This window comes from Bos indicus, chromosome 26, assembly GCF_029378745.1.
Source record: "Bos indicus isolate NIAB-ARS_2022 breed Sahiwal x Tharparkar chromosome 26, NIAB-ARS_B.indTharparkar_mat_pri_1.0, whole genome shotgun sequence".
Classification (NCBI taxonomy): Eukaryota; Metazoa; Chordata; class Mammalia; order Artiodactyla; family Bovidae; genus Bos; species Bos indicus.
Window position 1 is genome coordinate 6,964,935 of NC_091785.1, and position 23,095 is coordinate 6,988,029.

The window sequence follows — 23,095 nt, forward strand, 5'->3', positions numbered from 1 at the left end:
ACTATGCCTCTCTGGGTCTTAGTGTTATATTGAAAATGAGGCTAATAACAGAAATTCTCTCTTTGGGTTGTTGTGAAGGTACAAAAACTTTGCGGTGTGTATTAAAATAAGTGCCTGGCACACATCCAGTACTCAGTAAATAGTTGCCATTAGTGTGTGTGTGTGAGCAACCCCCCTGGTAGCTCAGATGGTAGACAATCTGCCTTCAATGTGGGAGGCCCCGGTCTGATCCCCGGGTCAGGAAGATCCCCTGCAGAAGGGAATGGCAGCATCAAAAACTCTTCTTTAGTGTCCCCAGTGTCTCAATCTAGGAAAAGTGACTGATACACGACAGTCTTTTGGGGATGGCAGTGGGGAGTTTGCAACTCTAATTATCGCTATTATTGAAACATTTGCTATTATTATAACATTTTTATTATTAACATTATTATAACTATTATTGTTAACATTTCTCACTGTAAGGGCTCACTCTGAGTCAGTTCTGAAGAGTTTTTTGCTAATCTCTGTTCTTTTCACTTTCCATGCCTCTCACAAGTGTATAGGTGAAAATTATCCTTTTACAATTGAAACCCTCCTTTTTCAACCATGAAGGAACTGACGTATATCATTGGGTCTTTAGTTCCTGATGACTTGGTTCTGAGCCCTTTTGGAATTTGGACGGGTCTAGAAAGCTGGTTTCTAGTTCTTCAGATCTGGATTGAGTATCTCATATACATATATTTGCAACTGATTTTAAAAATTAAATAAAAATTTGTCTCAAATCCATTTTCATGTTATGTGACAAGTCAATATAATATATGCACACAAAATGTTTACCAGAAACACTTTCATCACTAAACATTTAATGTAGGGAATCTGAATTTTTAAATACATTTTTGGGAAGCAGTCAAAAAGCATAGCATTAGGCTGATTCACAATGAAAAATTACCACTAGAATTGGAAATGACAGCGTAAATTTGATTTAAAACAAAAATGAAAGCTTGTTTTATCAACAGAAAGTTGCTTCAAGAAATAAATCGTTGCCCTATAGAGCTCTCTGAAATAATAAATTATGCCTTGACAGTTGGGTCATTTCAATTAACAAGTAAGGAATAGGCTCTTGTATCCTCTGTGGGAGGGAGTAGGTATTTTATCTTAGCTAGATGTCAGTAAATAACAACAATTTGATTCAGGGAATTCAAGGGTTATGTACACTTAATATACTCAAAATTTAATCACAGTGTTTAATCAGCTTGTCATAAAACAAGTCGTGAAATGGCAGGATGAAAAAGACAAAGCATCTCTTACTGAAGAATAAGTTCCTTCTTTTCATTAGTGAGTATATAAACCTGAAGCATCATGCTACAGGTTTATTGCCAATTGTTAAATTAGGGAGGCTAAATTATTATGAAAATACTCATTTCCTTAAAAGTAATTTCAACCACACTAAGAAATGACACATTTCCACCTAATGGGTCTAAGATGGAATTCAAGTAATCTCCTTCCATAAAGTAGCTGAAAAAAAGGAGAATGTATATAGAAAGTTACTTGCTGGCTTATAAAACATATCCCGGAAGAGTGAAGACCAGAAGTGAGATGTGAAAATTTTGGCTTCTTAATTATTTGATATATGCTATGGTAGCTCAGCTACTAAACATTCCACCTGTGATGCAGGAGATCCCATTTTGATTCTTGGGTCAGGAATATCCCCTGGAGAAAGAAAAGGCTACCCACTCCACTATTCTGGCCTGGAGAATTCCATGGACTCTATAGTCCATGGGGTTGCAAAGAGTCAGACACGACTGAGTGACTTTCACTTTCATAGGAAAAATGAACATATACTTTAAATAATGCTAATCTTTTATTATATTTATATTCATTATAATATATATTAACTACTAATATCAATATGTAACATATAAATACTAATGCTATATAATATAGCCTGCTGCTGCTGCTGCTGCTGCTGCTGAGTCACTTCAGTTGTGTCCGACTCTGTGCGACCCCATAGACAGCAGCCCACCAGGCTCCCCTGTCCCTGGGATTCTCCAGGCAAGAACACTGGAGTGGGTTGCCAGTTCCTTCTCCAATGCATGAAAGTGAAAAGTGAAAGTGAAGTCGCTCAGTCGTGTCCGACTCTTAGCGACTGCATGGACTGCAGGCCACCAGCCTCCTCCATACATGGGATTTTCCAGGCAAGAGTACTGGAGTGGGGTGCCACTGCCTTCTCCGATAATATAGCCTAACATAAGTATATATACTTACCATATTAACCACTTATATTTTTAAGAAAGTTGCAAGGGTTGCTAATTCTGTAACTGTTATAGAGGAGAGGTGAATACAGTTTGCACAAATATATTCCAAATCATGGAACAGAATTTGTGGGGAAAAGTCATAAACTAGAAGATAAAACATGATATCTTCTAGTTAGAAGATATTAGAAGAATAAACAAGGGAAATAACTGTGAGAATTAACCTTTCAGTGCCATAGTTCATATTTCAAAGATGAGAAAATATTTAATAGTCCTCAAAACCTGTTTGTAAATATGGTATCAATTCTTACTTTTAGACAGTAAATAAAAAACTGCCCAGTGTTCTTTTCCTATGCTGATGAGAAGAAAGAATGAGAAGCAAGAAATGGTCGGCTCAGCTGGGAAGTAAAACAAGGAGGATGTCATTGCTGTTAGAGACTTCCTGAGCTAAATCCCTGAAGCTCAGGGGTCACACAAGCCTTTCTTCAGATTAACCTGACAGCCAGTACGTTTCCTTTATGCTCTCAGATCAGCTTCTTCCTTATTACTACTTACTGGGACATGAGAGGAAAATTAAACAAATTGAACAATATGGTTTGTTTTGAATACATATATTTTATATACACTGTGACTAATAACATAGTTTTCTTTTTCTCTTGGCTTTATTTTTTTTTTTTTGGTTCTAATAATTAATGTTTAGGATTTTCTACTCCAGTTTAAACAGCAATGAGAAAGCTAGTCTGTGACAATATTAATTGGAACCTGGATGTCCAAATTCCTCCAGCAATTTCTTGAATAGGAAAAAAAAAAATCTCTTGAATAAAATAAGGCTACCAACATATATAAGAAAGAAAGTTGGCAGAGGACAGTGACTCTGAGATTATTTCATATGTGTTAGCTCCGTTGCTTTTAATGTCTGAATCTTTAGGAAACATCAGGTAACTGCTGTTTCTCCAGAGCATGCCTTCTTGAGGAGTATTAATACACTGGGGAGACTTAGCAACCTGTACCCCAAACCCAAGGATGATAAAAGGGAGGACAAAGGAAAGGTTCAAAAACCAGCCTGCTAGAGGTAGAGAAAGGACCATCACCGATCTTCTCCCTCCGTCCTCTCCTCCCAAGATAAGTGAAGTGAAGTGAAAGTTGCTCAGTCATGTCCAACACTTGGCGACCCCATGGCCTATATAGCTTATGCAAGTCTCCAGGCAAGAATACTGGAGGGTTGCCATGCCCTCCTCCAGGGGATCTTCCCAACCCAGGGGTCAAACCCAGGTCTCCCGCATTGCAGGCAGACTCTTTACCCACTGAACCACCAGGCAGATAAGCTACTACTTAATAGCATTCCTTTGCTACCCTGATAGATCAAAAATACACCTCACTTGTAAGCCTTGGCTAGCACTATGTACCTAAAAAATGAAGAATCAAAGTAAGTAAGGAGAAATATGAAATATTTTATTTCAAAAATAAGTTGATGCCTATGCATGTTTCAGTGGACTTTAGGTTAACATTTATTTTTTTTAATTATTAAAAAAATTTTTATTGTTGTTTGTGTCTTGTTAAAGAAGTTGCTGCTGCTGCTGCTAAGTCGCTTCAGTCGTGTCTGACTCTGTGCGACCCCATAGATGGCAGCCCACCAGGCTCCCCTTCCCTGGGATTCTCCAGGCAAGAACACTGGAGTGGGTTGCCATTCCCTCTCCAATGCATGCAAGTGAAAAGTGAAAGTCAAGTCGCTCAGTCGCGTCCGGTTAGTAGGAGTTTAAGATAGCTGTTCCTCTACATAAGTGGCTTATAATTGCTTTAGTATTTACTTCTACCTGTAAATCTCCTATTCTAATTAGAATAAAGTAGGGAAGATATTTCAAATACTTCAGTGGATTGAAAGGTCAAGTGAAAAATAAAATAGTAGAAGCTTATTAGGATAGAGTAGATATTAATTCACGAATCAGAATATTAACTTTGTGCAATAGCCTGTAAGTTATGCGGCATGGGACCACCTTTATTTGATTTATCCATTTATCCCTGGCCTCTATCACAATGGCTGACATATAATCTGTACCCAAATATTAACAGTCATGTAATAATTTGCTGTGACATAATAGCTCAGTACAGATGTTTAACCCTTTCCCCTCATTCCAAAATGATATGTTCCCTAATAGGTTTATTTGTCTTGAATTTAAGAAAATATTTGTGTAATAAGACACAATGAGGTAAAAAGAAATCCATCTGATATACAAGTAAGGCAATGGGAATAAAAGACCTGAAAGGGCACAAAGCCAGGAAGGAACCATAAGGATAGCATTAGGAATGAGACTTTAAGCAGTAGTTTATAAAGAACTAGCTGTTCTATTTGGGGATATCTACAAAATAACAAATTGTCAAAAAAATAACATGGCTTTCTGGCAACATCAGGGCTGTCTATCCCTGAGTCTAAAGATGTTACCTGATGAAGGAGAGTCTATGGGGTGAGACTGTAACAAATAAAGAGATGTCTAAAGGTGAATGTTCAAAGGAACAAAGATGCCTTTTGAATAATCATTCTCAGAAAATATGCTGTTTTTTTTTTTTTTTAAGTAAACATTTAAGGTTGTTAATAATCTCCCAGGACATTTTATAGATTATTTTTAAAAGACTGTTAGTTACATAAATAGGAATTAGAAAACTAATTTTGCATTATTAAAAGAAACAGGCAAAAAAATAAAATAAAATAAAAGAAACAGGCAGTAACCAGACCAACTTTACTTGTCCTGAAAGGGCAAAAAGGAGTAAATCTAAGTTAGATTGGTCAGATGAAATACTGCTTATAAGTGGATTCATTTTCTTCCCAAGATCATGTATGGAATGAAAAGGATGGCTGGAAATTCTGTTAATTTTGAAACCAAAGAATGGAAAGAAAGTGAAGTCGCTCAGGTGTGCCCAACTCTTTGTGACCCCATGGACTGCAGCCTGTCAGGCTCCTCCATCCATGGGATTTTCAAGGCAAGAGTACTGGAGTGGGTTGCCATTTCCTTCTCCAGAGGATCTTCCCGACCCAGGGGTTGAACCTGGGTCTCCCGCATTGCAGGCAGACGCTTTACCATCTGAGCCACCAGGGAAGCCAAAGAAAAATGTAAAAGTAAAGAAAAAAGTTACTTTGGAAAAAATTCTTTTCTGGAGAACGAGTAGAACAATTCAATGACCATTAATCCAGAAGGCAACTATAAAATAATTCTCTTCATCGTTAACAGCAATGAAGTGAATTCTGGGCATACAGTTCTCTGATTATGATATTCACACTAAACTAAGGCCTCTGTATGTACCTTGACAGGTACCATTTTTAAGATTGACTAATGACCAAGATAATCACGATGGTATGATCACTCACCTAGAGCCAGACATCCTGGAATGTGAAGTCAACTGGGCCTTAGAAAGCATCACTACGAATAAAGCTAGTGGAGGTGATGGCATTCCAGTGGAGCTATTTCAAATCCTGGAAGATGATGCTGTGAAAGTGCTGCACTCAATATGCCAGCAAATCTGGAAAACTCAGCAGTGGCCACAGGACTGGAAAAGGGCAGTTTTCATTCCAATCCCAAAGAAAGGCAATGCCAAAGAATGCTCAAACTACCACACAACTGCACTCATCTCACACGCTAGTAGAGTAATGCTCAAAATTCTCCAAGGCAGGCTTCAGCAATACGTGAACCGTGAACTTCCTGATGTTCAAGCTGGTTTTAGAAAAGGCAGAGGAGCTAGAGATCAAATTGCCAACATCCGCTAGATCATGGAAAAAGCAAGAGAGTTCCAGAAAAACATCTATTTCTGCTTTATTGACTATGCCAAAGACTTTGACTGTGTGGATCACAATAAACTGTGGAAAATTCTGAAAGAGATGGGAATACCAGACCACCTGATCTGCCTCTTGAGAAATTTGTGTGCAGGTCAGGAGGCAACAGTTAGAACTGGACATGGAACAACAGACTGGTTCCAAATAGGAAAAGGAGTACATCTAGGCTGTATACTGTCACCCTGCTTATTGAACTTATATGCAGAGTACATCCTGAGAAATGCTGGGCTGGAAGAAGCACAAGCCAGAATCAAGATTGCCAGGAGAAATATCAATAACCTCAGATATGCAGATGACACCATCCTTATTGCAGAAAGTGAAGAGGAACTGAAAATTCTCTTGATGAAAGTGCAAGAGGAGAGTGAAAAAGTTGGCTTAAAGCTCAACATTCAGAAAATGAAGATCATGGCATCCAGTCTCATCACTTCATGGGAAATAGATGGGGAAACAGTGGAAACAGTGTCAGACTTTATTTTTTGGGGGCTCCAAAATCACTACAGATGGTGACTGCAGCCATGAAATTAAAAGACGCTTACTCCTTGGAAGAAAAGTTATGAACAACCTTGATAGCATATTGAAAAGCAGAGACATTACTTTGCCAACAAAGGTCTGTCTAGTCAAGGCTATGGTTTTTCCTGTGGTCATGTATGGATGTGAAAGTTGGACTGTGAAGAAAACTGAGCACTGAAGAATTGATGCTTTTGAACTGTGGTGTTGGACAAGACTCTTGAGAGTCCCCTGGACTGCAAGGAGAGCCAACCAGTCCATTCTGAAGGAGATCAGCCCTGGGTGTTCTTTGGAAGGAATGATGCTAAAACTAAAACTCCAGTACTTTGGCCACCTCATGTGAAGAGTTGACTTATTGGAAAAGATTCTGATGCTGGGAGGGATTGGGGGCAGGAGGAGAAAAGAACAACAGAGGATGAGATGGCTGGATGGCATCACAGACTCAATGGACGTGAGTTTGAGTGAACTCCAGGAGTTGGTGATGGACAGGGAGGCCTGGTGTGCTGCGATTCACGGGGTCGCAAAGAGTCAGACATGTCTGAGTGACTGAACTGAACTGAACTGAATCCTTTATCATTGGTTACAAATCTGAAACAGTAAGTTTCGTATTCACATTAAATTATATGTGTATAGTGGCCAACTGTGGGTTGTGGTCCACAGTTACTTTACATTTTGAAATAGAAGCATATATAAAATTTAAATATGTCTCTTATAATAATTCACTCTCCTTACAAACCATTACCATCAACTACATTTTCAAAGACATGATAGAAATATCTTAAAACTTACCGATCCCTGAGAATGGTCCAGAGCTCTCCACCTAGGCAAGCTTCCATCAACATATACAAATATTTGCTGTCCTTAAATGTTCTGTATAATCTGTGAATTGCAAACAGAAAAACAATAATTATAAACATTACTGTTTTTAAAAGCGTGTAAATATTTTTCATTGCCCAGATTGTAGTCTCACTCTTGATTTGCCAAACTTGAAATTTTATTAAAAGAATGAGAAAGATCTAAATTCATAAAGAGGGAAAAGGAGGTTATGTTTATGATTTACACACTGTAGGGCGTAGATTCTCCTTTGAAATGTGTTGTGTTCAGTAGCTTTAGTCATTGCTGACTCTGCGATCCTTTGGACTGCAGCCTGCCAGCCTCCTCTGTTCAAGGGATTCTCCAGGCAAGAGTACTGGAGTGGGTCACCATGCTCTTCTCCAGGGGATCTTCCCAGCCCAGGGATCAAACCCGTGTCTTCTGCATTGGCAAATTCTCTACTGTCTGAGCCACCAGGAAGCTTAATCCCAATGTTTATGGACCAAGAGGACTTCTGGGGATTCCTCTAATTCCAATTTGGCTAACATTTCAAGCATGGCCTCTTGAGCACTATTTAGTGGTCATAAACATGCATAAACATAAACATGGATATACAGTGATGACACTTTAAAGTACAGATGTGTATGATATTTTGCACTGGTCACTTAAATTCACATGATACCCTGTTTTCAGCAAGTGCCACTGGCAAATTAACTAGAAAATCTTCTGCATTATTAAAAAAAAAATCCCACTGCCATCTTATGAGTGCTCTCAAAATACTAAGATGGAACAGTCATTTCATTTTTTAAAATCTTCAAAAAATATTGAAATAAAGAATATTCAAGGTAAAATAGTTTGATTTTTGGTATTAATAATTTGTCATTCAAGTACCAGAGGTCTATGTAGAGTTCCAGAATAACTGAGGATAAAAATGGAACATTAGGAAGTCTGATTTTTCCTTTAGGAAAAACATGTTTTGTTTTGTTTTGTTTTTTCAGAATCTGATTCTCATTTTTTAAAAACCAATATTTTAGTGCTTTCTTATTTAGTGAAAACTTTCTTAAAATCTGGTTTAAAAATATGTTTCTTTGTGTGAATCTAACGTGCAACAGTGAGCGCACATGGCAGAGACTTTAGTGGCTGCTTTTCCGCTTGGAATGGGGGACCTGAACCCCTGGGCAGGGTCCTTGTTGTTGTTCAGTAGCTAAGTTGTGTCTGATGCCAGGCTTCCCTATCCATCACCAACTCCCGGAGCTTGCTCAGACTCATGTCCATTGTGTTTGTGATGCCATCCAACCATCTCATCCTCCATTGCCCCCTTCTCCTCCTGCCCTCAATCTTTCCCAGCATCAGGGTCTTCTCTAGTGAGTCCACTCTTCACATCAGGTGGCCAGAGTATTGAGGCTTCCACATCAGTCTTTCCTGTGAATATTCAGGACTGATCTCCTTTAGGATGGACTGGTCGGATCTCCTTGCAGTCCAAGGGACTCTTGAGAGTCTTCTCCAGCAGCACAGTTGGGAAGCATCAGTTCTTCGGCACTCAGCCTTCTTTATGGCCCTTACCTCACTATGAAGTCCGAATGGGCCCCCTGCATGATCTGCTTCTCCGAGCGGATGTGTTCCTGCTGTCTTGTATCCACGATGTGGCGTTTCTTGAGAATCTTCATTGCAAAGGTTTTGGATTCTTCACTTTTTAACTGGACCTTAAAGAAAGTCAGAAGGGAGTAAGTGAGAAAAAAAATCTACAGAGTTAATATAACAATGCATTCTTAGCTCCAAATTAACAGGTGCATGGAGCATTGAGATGACACCCTGAACACCACCTGTGTCACGGTAAAGCCTGTCTGGAGCTGGATTTGAAATCCAGGACTCACAGACATTGCCCAGTCTCATTCCACTGGACCTGATACACTTTCACCAACTGGATTCCCAATTAATTTTGTGCCCGCTGAGATTAGCAGAGGGCACGTGTATTTGATTCTCTTTGTATTATTTCATGTCATTTCATATTATGTGTTTGAGTATACTTTACCATTTTTCTCCTTGAATCAGAAAAGTAGAAATAAAAACTAATTTCTTCTCCAATTTTATTACTTCCAGTGAGTTTTGAAAAAGTAAGGCCATATGGTCCTATATGATTTTCCTCTTTAGTTCTAGTCCACAAACATTTCTAGAGTTATTTAATTCAGTGACAGACCCTTGTCTCTGCTGAGACTGAAAATTTATGTACTGTTACTTCTTTTTATCTCAGTCTTTCCCTTCTCTCCAGTTAAAGAGAAAAGAGATGGTAATAAGATTTTTTTGTTTTTCAAAAGATTTTGGAAACTACTTTCCTTTGTCTTCTCAAAATAGGTATGATGGCTTTAATCCTCTCTGGCCTTAAACTTGACTCCATGGTTATACTAACTGGGAGACCTAAGCTGAGCCTTGGTGTCCCCAGAGCTTCCAAGCGTCTGTTGCAGCCCCTCTTGGCTCTTGGTGACTCTGGAGGGGCTTGGGTCCTCCGGATGCCATTCCAAATATAGGTGCTAGTCTGTGTTCACTGTTTTACAAAGAATTCAGCAAGGTGACTTGTAAGGAGGAGAGAGAGCAGAGCTAATCACCTAATATAAGTTATCATCTAGTGCTCTCAGGACAAAGAATCCTCAAGGTAATACCAAACAGCCTACTTTATTCTGAACTAATGAAAGCACTGGAGAAATAAGACAACAAGCCATTTCTGCTTTTCAGCTGAAGTATGACTGCCCCCTCTTTAGTTGTGAACTGCTTACAGCTTTATCTGCAAGGATGGTGAAGGTTTTAAGCGTCTTGCTCATGTACACATGGACAGACGGAATTCAACTGAGAAGACAGTAATGTGGCAAGGTCTTTAGAAGAAAACACGAAGACACTTCAGATAAAGAGGCTTCCGTTTGCTGCCAGCATTTGAGAATCTATGACAGGCTAGAAGGGCAATGGATATTTGAAAACGCCTTAAACAGCTAAAGGCCCCCTATGCCGTTTGTGGTGCTGGTTGAGATGACAGATGAGTGTGACACGAATGGAGTCAGTCATAGTTCATAGTGAGATACAAGACGTGGACATTCACTTCTAAAAGAGATCCGGACAGAGAAGAAAGATGACACGGAAAATGAGCTGTGTCAGGATGCTAACATTCACATGGATGGACCTAGAGTGTTACAGTGAAGTCAGTCGGAGAAAGAGAAATGTCACATAATACCCCTTATGTGCAGAATCTGAAAGGAAATGATACAAATGAACGTATTTATAAAACAGAAACAGAATCACAGACTTAGAGAACCAACTTATGGTTGCTGGGGGAATGAGGAGGGAACAGATAGATAGGGAGCTTGGGATGGACATGTACACACCGCTGTATTTAAAATGGATAGCCAACAAGGACCTCTTGTATAGTCCAGGGAACTCTGCTCAATGTTAGTGTTAGGATGGGACGGGGTTTTGGGGTAGAATGAATACATGTGTATGTATGGTTGCATCATTCTGCTGTGTGCCTGAAACTATCACAATATTGTTAATCAGCTATGACAAGTTAGAAAAGAGTCTTACAGAAAAACACTGTCTTTATTCACACACTGGGTCTTCCAGTCATTGTCTTAGCTGCAGTGAGACATAATGTATTTAGTACTGTATCATCCAATGAACTCTGAGTCATAGTACTCTAGGTTTGAGGAATAGAAACTATATTCTGAAAAAAGTAATTTCCTCCTCAGGACACATTTGCCAATAGAGAACTGCCTTAATGTTACCAGAAGTACCAGGAAAATCCTAGAGATTTTTTCCCACTTGTTTATATATGAGGAAGACATTTTCTTCTACAGGCATGTTTTTCAATTATTTAAGATCTCCATCTTTAATGAGACACAAATCCCATTGGGAGATGCTTTATGTTATCCAACTTAAAATAACAATTTATCTGCCCAAATTCAGGTTTAAATTGTTGAGTGAGAGTAGATTGGAAAGTGTTAGTCAACATGGTCTTGTTGTTAACATGTCTGTTAAAAAGCTAAAGCTGGGTTCTGGATGAATGAAATGCAACAGATGGGCTTTTTCCCAGAAGATAAGAATGTAGCTGAGGGGAAAATTAAATCATAGTAGAATGAGATGACTAAAACAATTCTATATATACCATGTGTGTGACAGTGAAGTAAATAATGATAACAAAACTCTTTTGTAATACAAAAAAAAAAAAGAGTATTAACATTCAGAGAAGAAATCTGATCATATTCCCTCTTTAGAGTCTTACCCAGATAAGTGTGAAAAGTAGGTCACACAATGTAACAATTACTCTCTCTAGAGATGTTAATATTTTAACTTGTGTATAGGTTAGGAGGAAAGAACTCTGGCTTTAGGGTGACAGGTCTGGACTTCAATCCTAACTCCACGTAAGGTCTCTCTCTCTTGTCTTCTTAGGCAGCTGAGTAACTTCTCTGAGCCCCAGTTCTGGCTGAGGATAACACCACGTACTGTATGGAGTTAATCGTGACCTTACATGAGAAGGTACCGCCATATGGGCATTCGTTGTTGTCTCTCTACATATATCTTAGGTAGCTCAAATGTTATCCTTAAAACAAAGCTAGATCATGTCACTTCTGTGCTCAAGCACTGCAGTGGCTTCCCAGCTCACTCGTGATAAAGACAACGCTGTCACAGATGCCCACAAGGCCCTGCTTCATTTGAACTCCTGCTCCCTGTGAGCCTCACTCCCCACTTGGGGTCACTGTGCTCAGGTCACACTGGATACCTTGCTGCTCCTTGAGCACAACAAGCAAGCTCTTACCTCAGGCCATTTGCCAGTGCCTGCCTAAATATTCTCCCACAGTTATCCTCTGGGCTTACTGCTCAGTTTCCTAAATTCTCTGTTCAAATGTTTCCTTACTTAGAAAGTCTCTCCTCACACCAGTCTACATAAAAGAGTAACCACCTACTTCTCCCTTCCCTTTTGTAGTGTTCTGTATAGCTCTATCACAAGCTATATTTATTCTGTATTTATCACACCAAATGTTTATTCTGATTACTTGTTTAGTATCTGCCTTCTTTCACTATTCTGTAAGCAACCCAAGACTGGGGATGTTTTTGTTCACTGTGCCTGACATAGAATAAATGCTCATGAAGTGTTTGTTGACTAAGTGAATCAAATAAAGAATGAAATAAGCCATGATGACTTATCACTGACAAAGCCACAAGAGAGCTGGTATCTTAGCACCACACTGTGTATCTCTGAGCTTAACAGGATAAAGCAAGGGAACTTATAAATGACAAGTATATAGCATTTACTCTCTTTCTTCTTTCCCAAACTGCCCTTACGCATAAGAAGGAAGAAAAGATTTCTGTATGCTGATATGGCATAGAAAATATACATACCAAATATCTATATAATTCAGCTCTGAATTTTCAGTTTTTATGCTTACAGCATGTTTTCTTAACCTTCATTTTTCCTTGAATGACTAAGATGTGGTATTATTCCCAGCCACACAGCCTACGACATTAATAACATCATCTCTAGGATGCCAACTGAATTTTATATACAAATTCAGTTGTATATACAAATTTTATATACAACTACAAAATATATTTATGAAGGGTCAAATAGAAATGTGTTCACTGATATATTAACAATGGTCTCTTAGGGAGATTTTTAGTTGATTTAGTTCTTTTTAACTTTTTTGAAATGGTTAACTTGTACAATTAGCGTTTCTCACCTGTATGATAAGTGAAAATAATGACTCTGGTCATGGAAAAAATTTTAAAGTCTCTTTTAAATCAGAATTTAAATTTATTTATTAAATATTTAATATTTATAGTAAATATTAATGTTTATATTAAATATTAATATTATTAATATTTAATTATAATTAAAATATTAATATAATAAATAAATAAATTTATTTATTTTGACTCTCTCAAAGGATTCTGGTACAGTGGAATCCACTCTATTAGGATCCCATGAATGCAAAGACCTTGAGAAGTTGTGTGCAGTAGGATAACAACCTATTCAAGTTCAGGCTGAACCACACTAGTCATATCCTTAAAGAAAATACCTTATTTTTTTATTTCAACACAAACTCTCAAAGTTACAGCAATTTGTATTAAGTCTAAACTATTGTGCTTTATTATGAAGGTGTTTTCACAAAACTAATCCATGAAAAATTTTAAGGTGAAATTTAGTTTGCTTTTTATTTGTCCTATTGGCCAAATTAATTATTTGGTGGCTCAGTGATAAAGAATCCACATGTAATGCAGTAGGTTCAGGTTCAACCCCTGGGCCAGGAAGATCCCCTGGAGAAGGAAATGGCGACCCATTCCAGTAATTTTGCCTGGGAAATCCCATGGACAGAGTCATGAAGAGTCAGAAATGACTTATCAACTAACCCACCACCACCAAATTAGTTATACCAGCACCTCTTGTGCCGATTTGAAATAATGATGATAATGATTTTATAGCAGGTCACTAGAGATGACAATGGCACCCCACTCCAGTACTCTTGCTTGGAAAATCCCATGGACGGAGGAGCCTGGTAGGCTGCAGTCCATGGGGTCGCTGGGAGTCGGACATGACTGAGCGACTTCACTTTCACTTTTCACTTTCATGCATTGGAGAAGGACATGGCAACCCACTCCAGTGTTCTTGCCTGGAGAATCCCAGGGATAGGGGAGCCTGGTGGGCTGCCGTCTATGGGGTCACACAGAGTCGGACACGACTGAAGTGACTTAGCAGCAGCAGCAGCAGTTTAATGGTCTCTTCAGGCCAAAGCAATTTTGTCAAAATGTGATCCACTACAGGAATGAAACTTTGAACCAGTCTGTATTCCCAACCCACCTACTTCACTTCTACCCAGTGGATAAGCAGAAGATGGAGAGGCTTTAAGTAAAAGGTTGCTGACCCTTGTACCACATTTGTTTCTCTCTCAAGATTTCTAGAAAGGATATGTGAATTTAAAAATGCTAATATCAATATCTTTCTTCTGTTTTTTATAAGTAATGCTGTGCTATATGTGAAATTAAAATTAGCAAAAGTTTCATTTGTGTAAAAAGTTATTTTAACATGAATCACTGGGTTGCCATTTGAAGGAATATATACTTGAGCAAGGTGAATCTTAATATGGGAATTTTTGACAAAGGATTTTGTCACATTCTTAACTATCAGGCTCTATCTGGTACCTAAATAATATGGACCTGAAGATGAGAGACAGCACCACCAGTATTTTAAAGAGCTTTGAAGACACAATTGCTGACTGTATTTAAATACGTGCTTTCTTTTATCTGGGACAAACACTTGCTTTATAAAGGCTTCTCTCCTGCTGTATCTAATTCTTTACACTTACTAGGAAATAGGATTCTGATCAGAGCAAGGTAAAAATTAGCTCAGTGCAATGACTAGGGGTTGGTCCTTAGAATCTACTTGGCCATTCATCTATTGAACCTTTGTATTAACAGTTCATAGTTTACTTAGCACTATAGATATCTTTTCATTATTTTGGAAGAAAATGGATTTCTGAACTATACTGTAATTAAAATAATTTATGAAATTAAGGTTTGAACTGACAATATCACATAGCCTATTATTATGCAAAATTCCTTTATAAAGTAGTTCAAATTACATTTCCATGCACAACGGGAAAGGATGACTTGCTTAGGTAAGCTAATGCTACAGACCACAGGGGATGAAGTGAGTTCAGAAAAGCTTATAACAGGGAGAGGTGGGTAAGATGGCAGAGTAGGGAGACCGTGAACTCATATCCTCTCACAGACACAGCAGTTACAGCTGCTTACAGAGCTAACATCTATGAGAGTGACATGAAGACTAGCAGAAAAGAGTTTCTACAACTAAAGACAGAAAAAAGGAATTGCCATGAAACAAGAAGGAGAGGCAGAAACACAGTACTGTCAGGACCCACGCCCTTGGATCTGCAACTCACAAATAAGAGGAATATTACAATCACAGAAGTCCTCTCCAAGGAACAAGGGGTCCAATCTCATACTGGTCTCCCTGGCCTGTGGGTCCTACACCTAAAATATGAGCCCCTATAACATCTGATTTTGAAAACCAGCAAGGTTTGCATTAGGGAGAGCAGGAGGGCTTTTTTCACTCTTAAGTGGCATGTACAAAAACCTCACACACTTCAAGTCCCAGAAGTTTGAAAGGAGCCTGGACCAGAACTACTTACTAATCTCTGAGAGCCTCTGGAGAGGCAGGGGGGCCAATAGGAGCACCCTTGCTGCCGTTTTAGGGAGCTTGTTCTAACCATGTGGACACAGGCACTGCAAAGTACAACTTCAGAATAGGCTTCCCTGGCAGCTCAGATGGTAAACAATCTGCTTGCAATACAGGATACCCAGGTTCAAACCCTCAGTCAGGAAGATCCCCTGGAGAAGGGAATGGCAACACACTCCAGTATTCTTGCCTGGAGAATCCTATGGACAGAGGAGCCTGGCAGACTACAGTCCATGAGGTCACAGAGTCAGACACAACTGAGCGACTCTATCCTAATAGTGCTGGGTACTCAGCACCAGCCCCAGATATGCCCCTCCGGGCCAAGTCATGAAGACAGCTCTGTGGGGACTCAGCCCCACCACTAAACTAAGGAATAAGACCAAACCTCAGAAAAAGAACTAAACAAAGTGTAGATAAGCATTCTACCCAATACAGAGTTCAAGATAATGATCATAAAAATGCATGGATAAACACAGAATTTCACCAGAGTTAGAAAACATAAAGAAGAACCAAACAGATCTGAAGAACATGGTAAGTGAAGTAAAAAGTACACTAGAATGATCACCAGTAGATTAGATGATAAGTGAAGTGAAGTGAAAGTCACTCAGTCGTGTCAGACTCTTTGCGACCCCATGGGCTATACATATACAGTCCATGGAATTCTCCAGGCCAGAATACTGGGGTGGGTAGCCTTGTAGCCTTTCCTTTCTCCAGGGAATCTTCCCAACCCAGGGATCGAATCCAGGTCTCCCACATTGCAGGCGGATTCTTTACCAGCTGAGCCACAAGGGAAGCCCAGAGGAACAGATAAGTAATAGAAATCACACAAGCTGAAAAGAAAAATGAAAAAAGGATTAAAAAAAATAAGGATAGTCTGAGGCCTCTTAGACAATACTATGTGTACTAACATTAAAGAGAAAAACACATTTCTGAATCCATTCTACTAGGCCAGCATTGCCCTGATACCAAAATGAGATAAAGATACCATTAAAAAAAAATTACAGGCCAAATCACTGGTGAATATAGATGCAAAAACCCTCAACAAAATGTTAGCAAACCAAACTTAACAAAACATTAAAATGATCATAAGCCATGATCAAATGGGATTTACAGCAGGGAATGCAAGGATGGTTAATATCTGCAAATCAATTAATATGATACTCCACATTAACAGACTGAGAAATAAAATATCTCAATAGACACAAAAAATCTTCTGACAAAATTCTGCATTGATTCATGATTGAAAACTCTCAACAAAGTGGGTATTGAGGGAAAATGCCTCAATATATAAACATGACATATCCACAGCTAACATGATATGAAAAGCTAAAAGTATTTTCCTTAAGATTAAGAACAATATAAGGATGCCGACTCTCATCACTTTTATTAAACATAGTACTGAAAGTCCTAACTATAGTAGTCAGGGCAGAAAAGAAATAAAAGGAATCCAAACTAGAAAGAAGCAGCAAAACTGTTACTGTTTACAGATGGCATGATATTATATATAGAAAATCCTAAAGATATCACTCCACCCCCCAAAAAAAACCCTATTAAAACAATAAGTGAATTTGGTAAAGTTTCACAATACAAAATTAATATATAGGAATCTACTGCATTTCTATAAACTATCAATGAACTATCAGAAAGGAATTAAAACAATAGCATCTATAACTGTATCAAAAGAATAAAATACCTAGGAATCTAATCAAAGAGGTACAAGAGTTGTATCATGAAAACTAGAAGACATTAATGAAAGAAATTAAAGAAAATAAAAACAGTTAGAAAGCTATTTCATGCTCATGAAATGGAAGAATCAATATTGTTAAAATGAACATACTACTCAAGGCTCATCTACAGATTCAATGCAATCCCTAAAAAAAAAGCATTTGTCACAGGAATAATAATTCTAAAATTTGCATGGAAACACAAAAGACCCTGAGTAGCCAAGGCAATCTTGAGAAAGAAGAACAAACTTGCAAGTATAACGCCCCTTGATTTCAAACTATACTGTGAAGCTACAGTAATCAAAAAAGTAGGTACTGGTACAAAAACAGACACAAAGATCAATGGAACAGAATATGATGCCCAGAAATTAACCCAGGCTTATATGGTCAGTTGGTTTATAACAATGGGAGCAAGGATACGTCAATACATGAGGAAAAAAAGTCTTTCCTATAAATGGTGCTGGAGAAATTAAACAGCTACGTGCAAAAGAAATTGACTTTCTCGTACCATATACAAAAAATAAACTCAAAATGGATTAAAGACTTAATTGTAAGTCCTAAAACAATAAACTCCACGAAGAACATATACGCAGTAGGCTCTCTGACATCAAGTAATACAGTTTTCAAAATGTCTCCTCAGTGAATGGAAACAAAAGCAAAAATAAACAAATGGGCTACACCAAACTAAAAATGTTTTGCACGGCGAAGGAAACTGTCAACAAAACAAAAAGGCAACCTATTGAATGGGAGAAATATTTGCAAGTAATATGTCCAATAAGGAGTTAATATCCAAAATATACAAGGAAACCATACAACTCAACATAAAAACCCCCAAACAATCCAATTTAAAAAATGGGTGAAGGAACTGAATAGACATTTGTCCAAAGAAGACATACAGATGGCCAAGAGACACTTGAAAAGATGTTCAACATCTGTAATCATCAAAAGGAGATGCAAATCAAAAGCACAGTGAGAATTTGCCTCACACCTGTGAGAATGGCTATCATCAAAGATACCATAAACAACAAATGTTGGGGAGGATGTGGAGAAAAGGGAACCCTCCTTGGTAGGATTGTAATTGGTATGTGTGTACTCAGTCACTCAGTCATGTCTGACTCTTTGCGGCTCCATGAACCTCCTGCTCGGCTCCTCTGTCCATGGAATTCTCCAGGCAAGAATACTGGAGTGTGTTGCCACTCCTTACTCCAACGGATCTTCCCAACCCAGGGATTGCCCCTCATCTCTTGAATCTCCTACATTGGCAGGCAGATTCTTTACCACTACTGCCATTGGTATAGGCAATTACAATTACCCAATTTTTATAGATTCCTATTAAAAGTAAAAAATAGAACTGCCATATGATTCAGCAATTTTACTTCTGGGTATTTGCTCAAAAAACCCCAAACACTAATTCCAAAAGATGTATGAATTCCCATGTTCATAGCAGCGTTATTAGCCATAATAAAAAGCCCAGATATGGAAGCAACCTAAGTGCCATCAATAGACAAATGGATAAAGAAGGTGTGGTGAGTGTTTTATATAAAATATTGGCTATAAAAGTGAAATCTTCCCATTCGCAACAACGTGGCATACTTGGTAGTATGCCAAGTGAAGTAAGTCAGACTGAAACAGAAATGCTATAATATCTTACTTATATGTGGAATCTAAAAGCAAAACAAACAAACTAAACAAAAAAAGACCCATAGATACAGAGAACAAATGTGTGGTTGCCAGAGTGGAAGGAGGTGGGGGTCATAAAATAAGGGAAGAGGATTTAAGAGGTACAAATGTTCAGTTATAGAATAAACCAAGGGGATGTACTATATAGCATAAGGAACATGGTGATATAATATTGTAATAACTGTAGGGGGGCAGATGATTACTAGATTTATTGTGATCATTTCATAATGTATGCAAATATCAAATCACTATGTATTACACCTGAAACTAACATAATATTATATGCCAACTATATTTCAAGAAAAGCTTACAGGAAACCTGGATTCTAGTCTTGGATCTTTTAGTAATAGGTTTATGATTAGTCATATAACCTTACTGGGCCTCAGGCCACCTCTCAAAACATGAAGGGCTAAACTAAATTACATCCAAGGGTTCTAGAAAATTCTATGAATCCGAAATTTGACATAATGTACATTTTAAAAGCATATTAGTTATATTTAACTTAATGGAAACAGTCCAACAAACTTGTGGCAATAGCTTGGGCCAAAGGATAAAGGGAGGATTTCCCAAGTAACAAAAAGGTAGCTTAAGGAAACGGGATGATTCACTCTGAAAGCGTGACCCTGCATTTATAGTACAAGCATATTCTGCTGGGAGGTGAAAGTTTCATTTATTCTGTTCTCTCAACCACAGCACCTGAAGGAGGTCTGCTTATCTATTGTATTCTCTGTGTTACTCATTTTCAAAGACTACGCTATCCCAAGTGGCTCAGTGGTAAAGGATTTGTCTGCCAATGCAGCAGACACATGTTCAATCCCTGGGTTGGGAAGATCCCCTGGAGGAGAGAATGGTGGCTCACTCCAGTATTCTTGCCCAGAAGACCCCATGGACAGAGCAGCCTGGTGCGTTCCTCTACAGTCCATGGGGTCACAGAGTCAGAACACAATTTAGTGACTGAGCACGCATACACTGGATGAAATAGCAGTAGCTTTCCCAAGAAGAGCGTTAAAACAGGCCCCAAGGCATAAAGGAAATCTAGGCAGTCATCCTACTTGTAATAGCTGGACAACAGCAAAACAGGAATGACAAATATTTTCTCTAAACAAAATAGCACAGGATTTAATCAGGCCATCCATGTTACATGGGATGGCATAAAATCATTTCTTTATTTTTGACATTTTTTAAACTGGGAAGAAAGAGTTTTCTAAATAATTCAAGATTTAAGTAGCCATGGTCTGTATAATAAGATTTCAGTAGCCCGTATTTACTTCAAATTGAGGTAATTTATGGAATTCATGATAAGGTCTATAGTAAAAAGAAAAATTCTGTAAGTGAAGATGGAAGGAAAGAAGAGGGGGAAGCAAGGGAAGGAGGGAGGGAAGGCAAGAAAAAAATCCTGGACTGAGAGAACTGTTTGGGTCCTCTTCTATAAGATAAACTGAGCCAAACTGGGGTGCAGGGGAGTATGCTTTCTCTATTCCAGTTACAGTTCTCAATCAGATACACCAAAAGAGGCAAAAGACCCATAATAAAACTTTTAATAGCTGAGTAAACGAGTATACCAACTCTTACACCCTCTAGACATGCATGAGCCCTAGCTTGTTCTGTCTCCATCATTTTCGTGTTCCCTTATTGCCAGACATCGCTTCACAGCTTGAGATACTGACCTCAAACTGACCTATGAGATACTGACCTCAAACGCTGTGTTCAGCAAACAACTTAAACAGCTCTATTCTATAGCAACTGGGTACAATAACAAAGCTGAAGCAGGGTATAAAGGAGACATAAAATCAGCATAAAATTCAAAAAGAAGAAAAACATGAAGTTGTGTATTAAACACATATTTAGATCTACAAAGAACTAGATTTACATTGAATAATTATACATTTAGAAAATAAAAGCTTTTTAGTGTAAAACACAGTTTTAGCATAAGAAAACATGCAGTAAAAAGGATAATCTTTAGAGAGAGAGTAAATTAGCAGTTGCTGGAACTGAGAGTAGGAATGGAGAGTATTTGCAAATGGGCCACAAGAGTTCTTATTAAAGTGATGGAAATGTTCTAAAATTGGATTGTGGTGGTGATTGTACAATTTTGTGGTGAATAGATTATACCTCAACAAAGTTTTTAAGGAATTTTAAAAAGAAAAGGCCCCAAAATATGTGTATCTATATTTTCTAGTTCTTTTCTTTATTAATTGTGTGATAGTTATGTTTTTAATTTACATTTTAAGGAACTGCATGTCAGAAATGCTTTTCTTTCTATGCTTATCTTTAGCTCTTCAATAAAAGTTCCGCAATTAGTCAAAACTATATTTAATTTTTACTCTAGTATTGGGAAACTATTAACATTTTTAAAAACAGTTTATTCTTTTTTAATGACTTCCCTATTTTATGACTTTTCTTTTAAGCCCTAAGTTCAAAAAAGTTGTGTCCAAGTAAAGGTTGGATTGTGGGTCAAAATTTAAGCAAAATGTATATACCTATCACAAATTCTTAAAACTTTTCTAGTCAAAATAATATGTATTTGCTGGGTAATGTCTTATTATTTTAATAACATACAAATTACAATCATACCCAAGTTCATGTAATCTGGAGCCTCATTTTCCTCACTTACGAGAATAAAACCACATTAGTTTATAGTTGCACATATTGGAAGACCAAATCAGATGGTGTATGTGAAAATACTTTGAAAATTAAAAGTGCTATGTAAGAATCATTATCATTATTACCATGAATTCCAAGATATGTGGGAATGCTAATTAAAAGGGATACTTTTTTTCCCTGATAGCTGTTGGTAAAGAACCTGCCTGCAACGTGGGAGACCCCGGTTGGATTCCTGGGTCAGGCAGATCTGCTGGAGAAGGGATAGGCTACCCACTCCAGTATTCCGGCCTAGAGAATTCCATGGACTGTATAGTCCATGAGATCACAGAGATTTTGACATGACTGAGCGACTTTCACTATAAATAGTATTTTACTACTATAATTCATAATTAAATCTGTTTTTAAGTTAGTTGTTCCTACCATCTGAATGAAAAGGAATAGGAAAAATTTATCTGTCTGAATTTAAGAACGTTTTTCTTTCAATAGAGAAAGAAAAAGCAAGATTACTGCTGTGACTCAAATAACATTTTTGGACATGAAATACTGCTGCTGCTAAGTCGCTTCAGTCGTGTCCGATTCTGAAATACTAATGTGCCCAAATATTCAGGAAGAACTGACTGACTGCATTAGTGAAAGAAAGTTAAATTTTTTAAGGGCACAGAAAGCTTCTATTCTACAAAGTAGTTTTGGATTGTACTCCTCAACGTTTCCTAACCAAAAAAAAAGATAACTTTTGTGAGAATTACATTTCACTGTGTAAAAGTACTATCAAGTTCAGGAAGCGTTAAGCATCATCTTAATTAAAAACTTGTCTGATTTTACACTGTTGTTAAAGCCTCTTTTCTCACTAGTTATCCACAGTTTTATTACTTATCTGTCTCTCTACATTACAAAGTAATATCATAGATTTCTTTCCCTCATCTATGTCTGACGCTTAAGAAAGAACCTGTGGCATCTGTTTTGTTCCATAGGATATACAGGGAGAAACAATGAAAACTCATCACTGTCTGTATGACGCATATCCAAATAACACAGAGAATGGAAAGGCTGGACAATGAGTTAAATAGGGACGTCAGAGTTTGAAAATTATTCAGCCATGAGCACAGAGGTGTGGCCCTGTTGTAAGCTTTTTTACTTAAGATTTTATTCATAATATTAAGTGCTATTATGTATAATAACCACTAAGCTATCTATATTAATGGTCAGACATATCAATTCAGAACAAAGAACCTAGAAAGAGTGATTTGTCTTATCTTTTTTCATTTGATTCCACCTGCCATTTGCACAAGTGATGATTAAGACAGTCTTTTCATCCTTGTTTTCCTTTCCAAGGTCACCACACCTGTCATGAAAAGTGTCCATAACCCCATTATCTCTGTAACTTGCCTTTAGACCTAAATTCAGTTCTATGGCTAGTGACAAGAAACATAAGGAAATACATATTTTCTTAAATTAAAGTTGAGTAAAAGATGTGCAAAGC

The 23,095-nt window shown here is 37.8% G+C and overlaps 1 protein-coding gene across 6 annotated transcripts in view; it reads right to left on the reverse strand.

Annotated features, from left to right (window-relative positions):
• PRKG1 (protein kinase cGMP-dependent 1) overlaps positions 1–23,095 on the reverse strand; it is a 1,416,234-nt gene that overhangs the window by 21,784 nt on the left and 1,371,355 nt on the right. For all 6 annotated transcript variants that reach the window (XM_070781204.1, XM_070781203.1, XM_070781205.1 and 3 more), the window contains 2 exons: positions 8,938–9,077; positions 7,351–7,440 (listed from right to left, as the gene is read on the reverse strand). In XM_070781204.1, the coding sequence (XP_070637305.1) occupies positions 7,351–7,440; positions 8,938–9,077 (230 nt within the window). The remainder of the gene's footprint in view (positions 1–7,350; positions 7,441–8,937; positions 9,078–23,095) is intronic.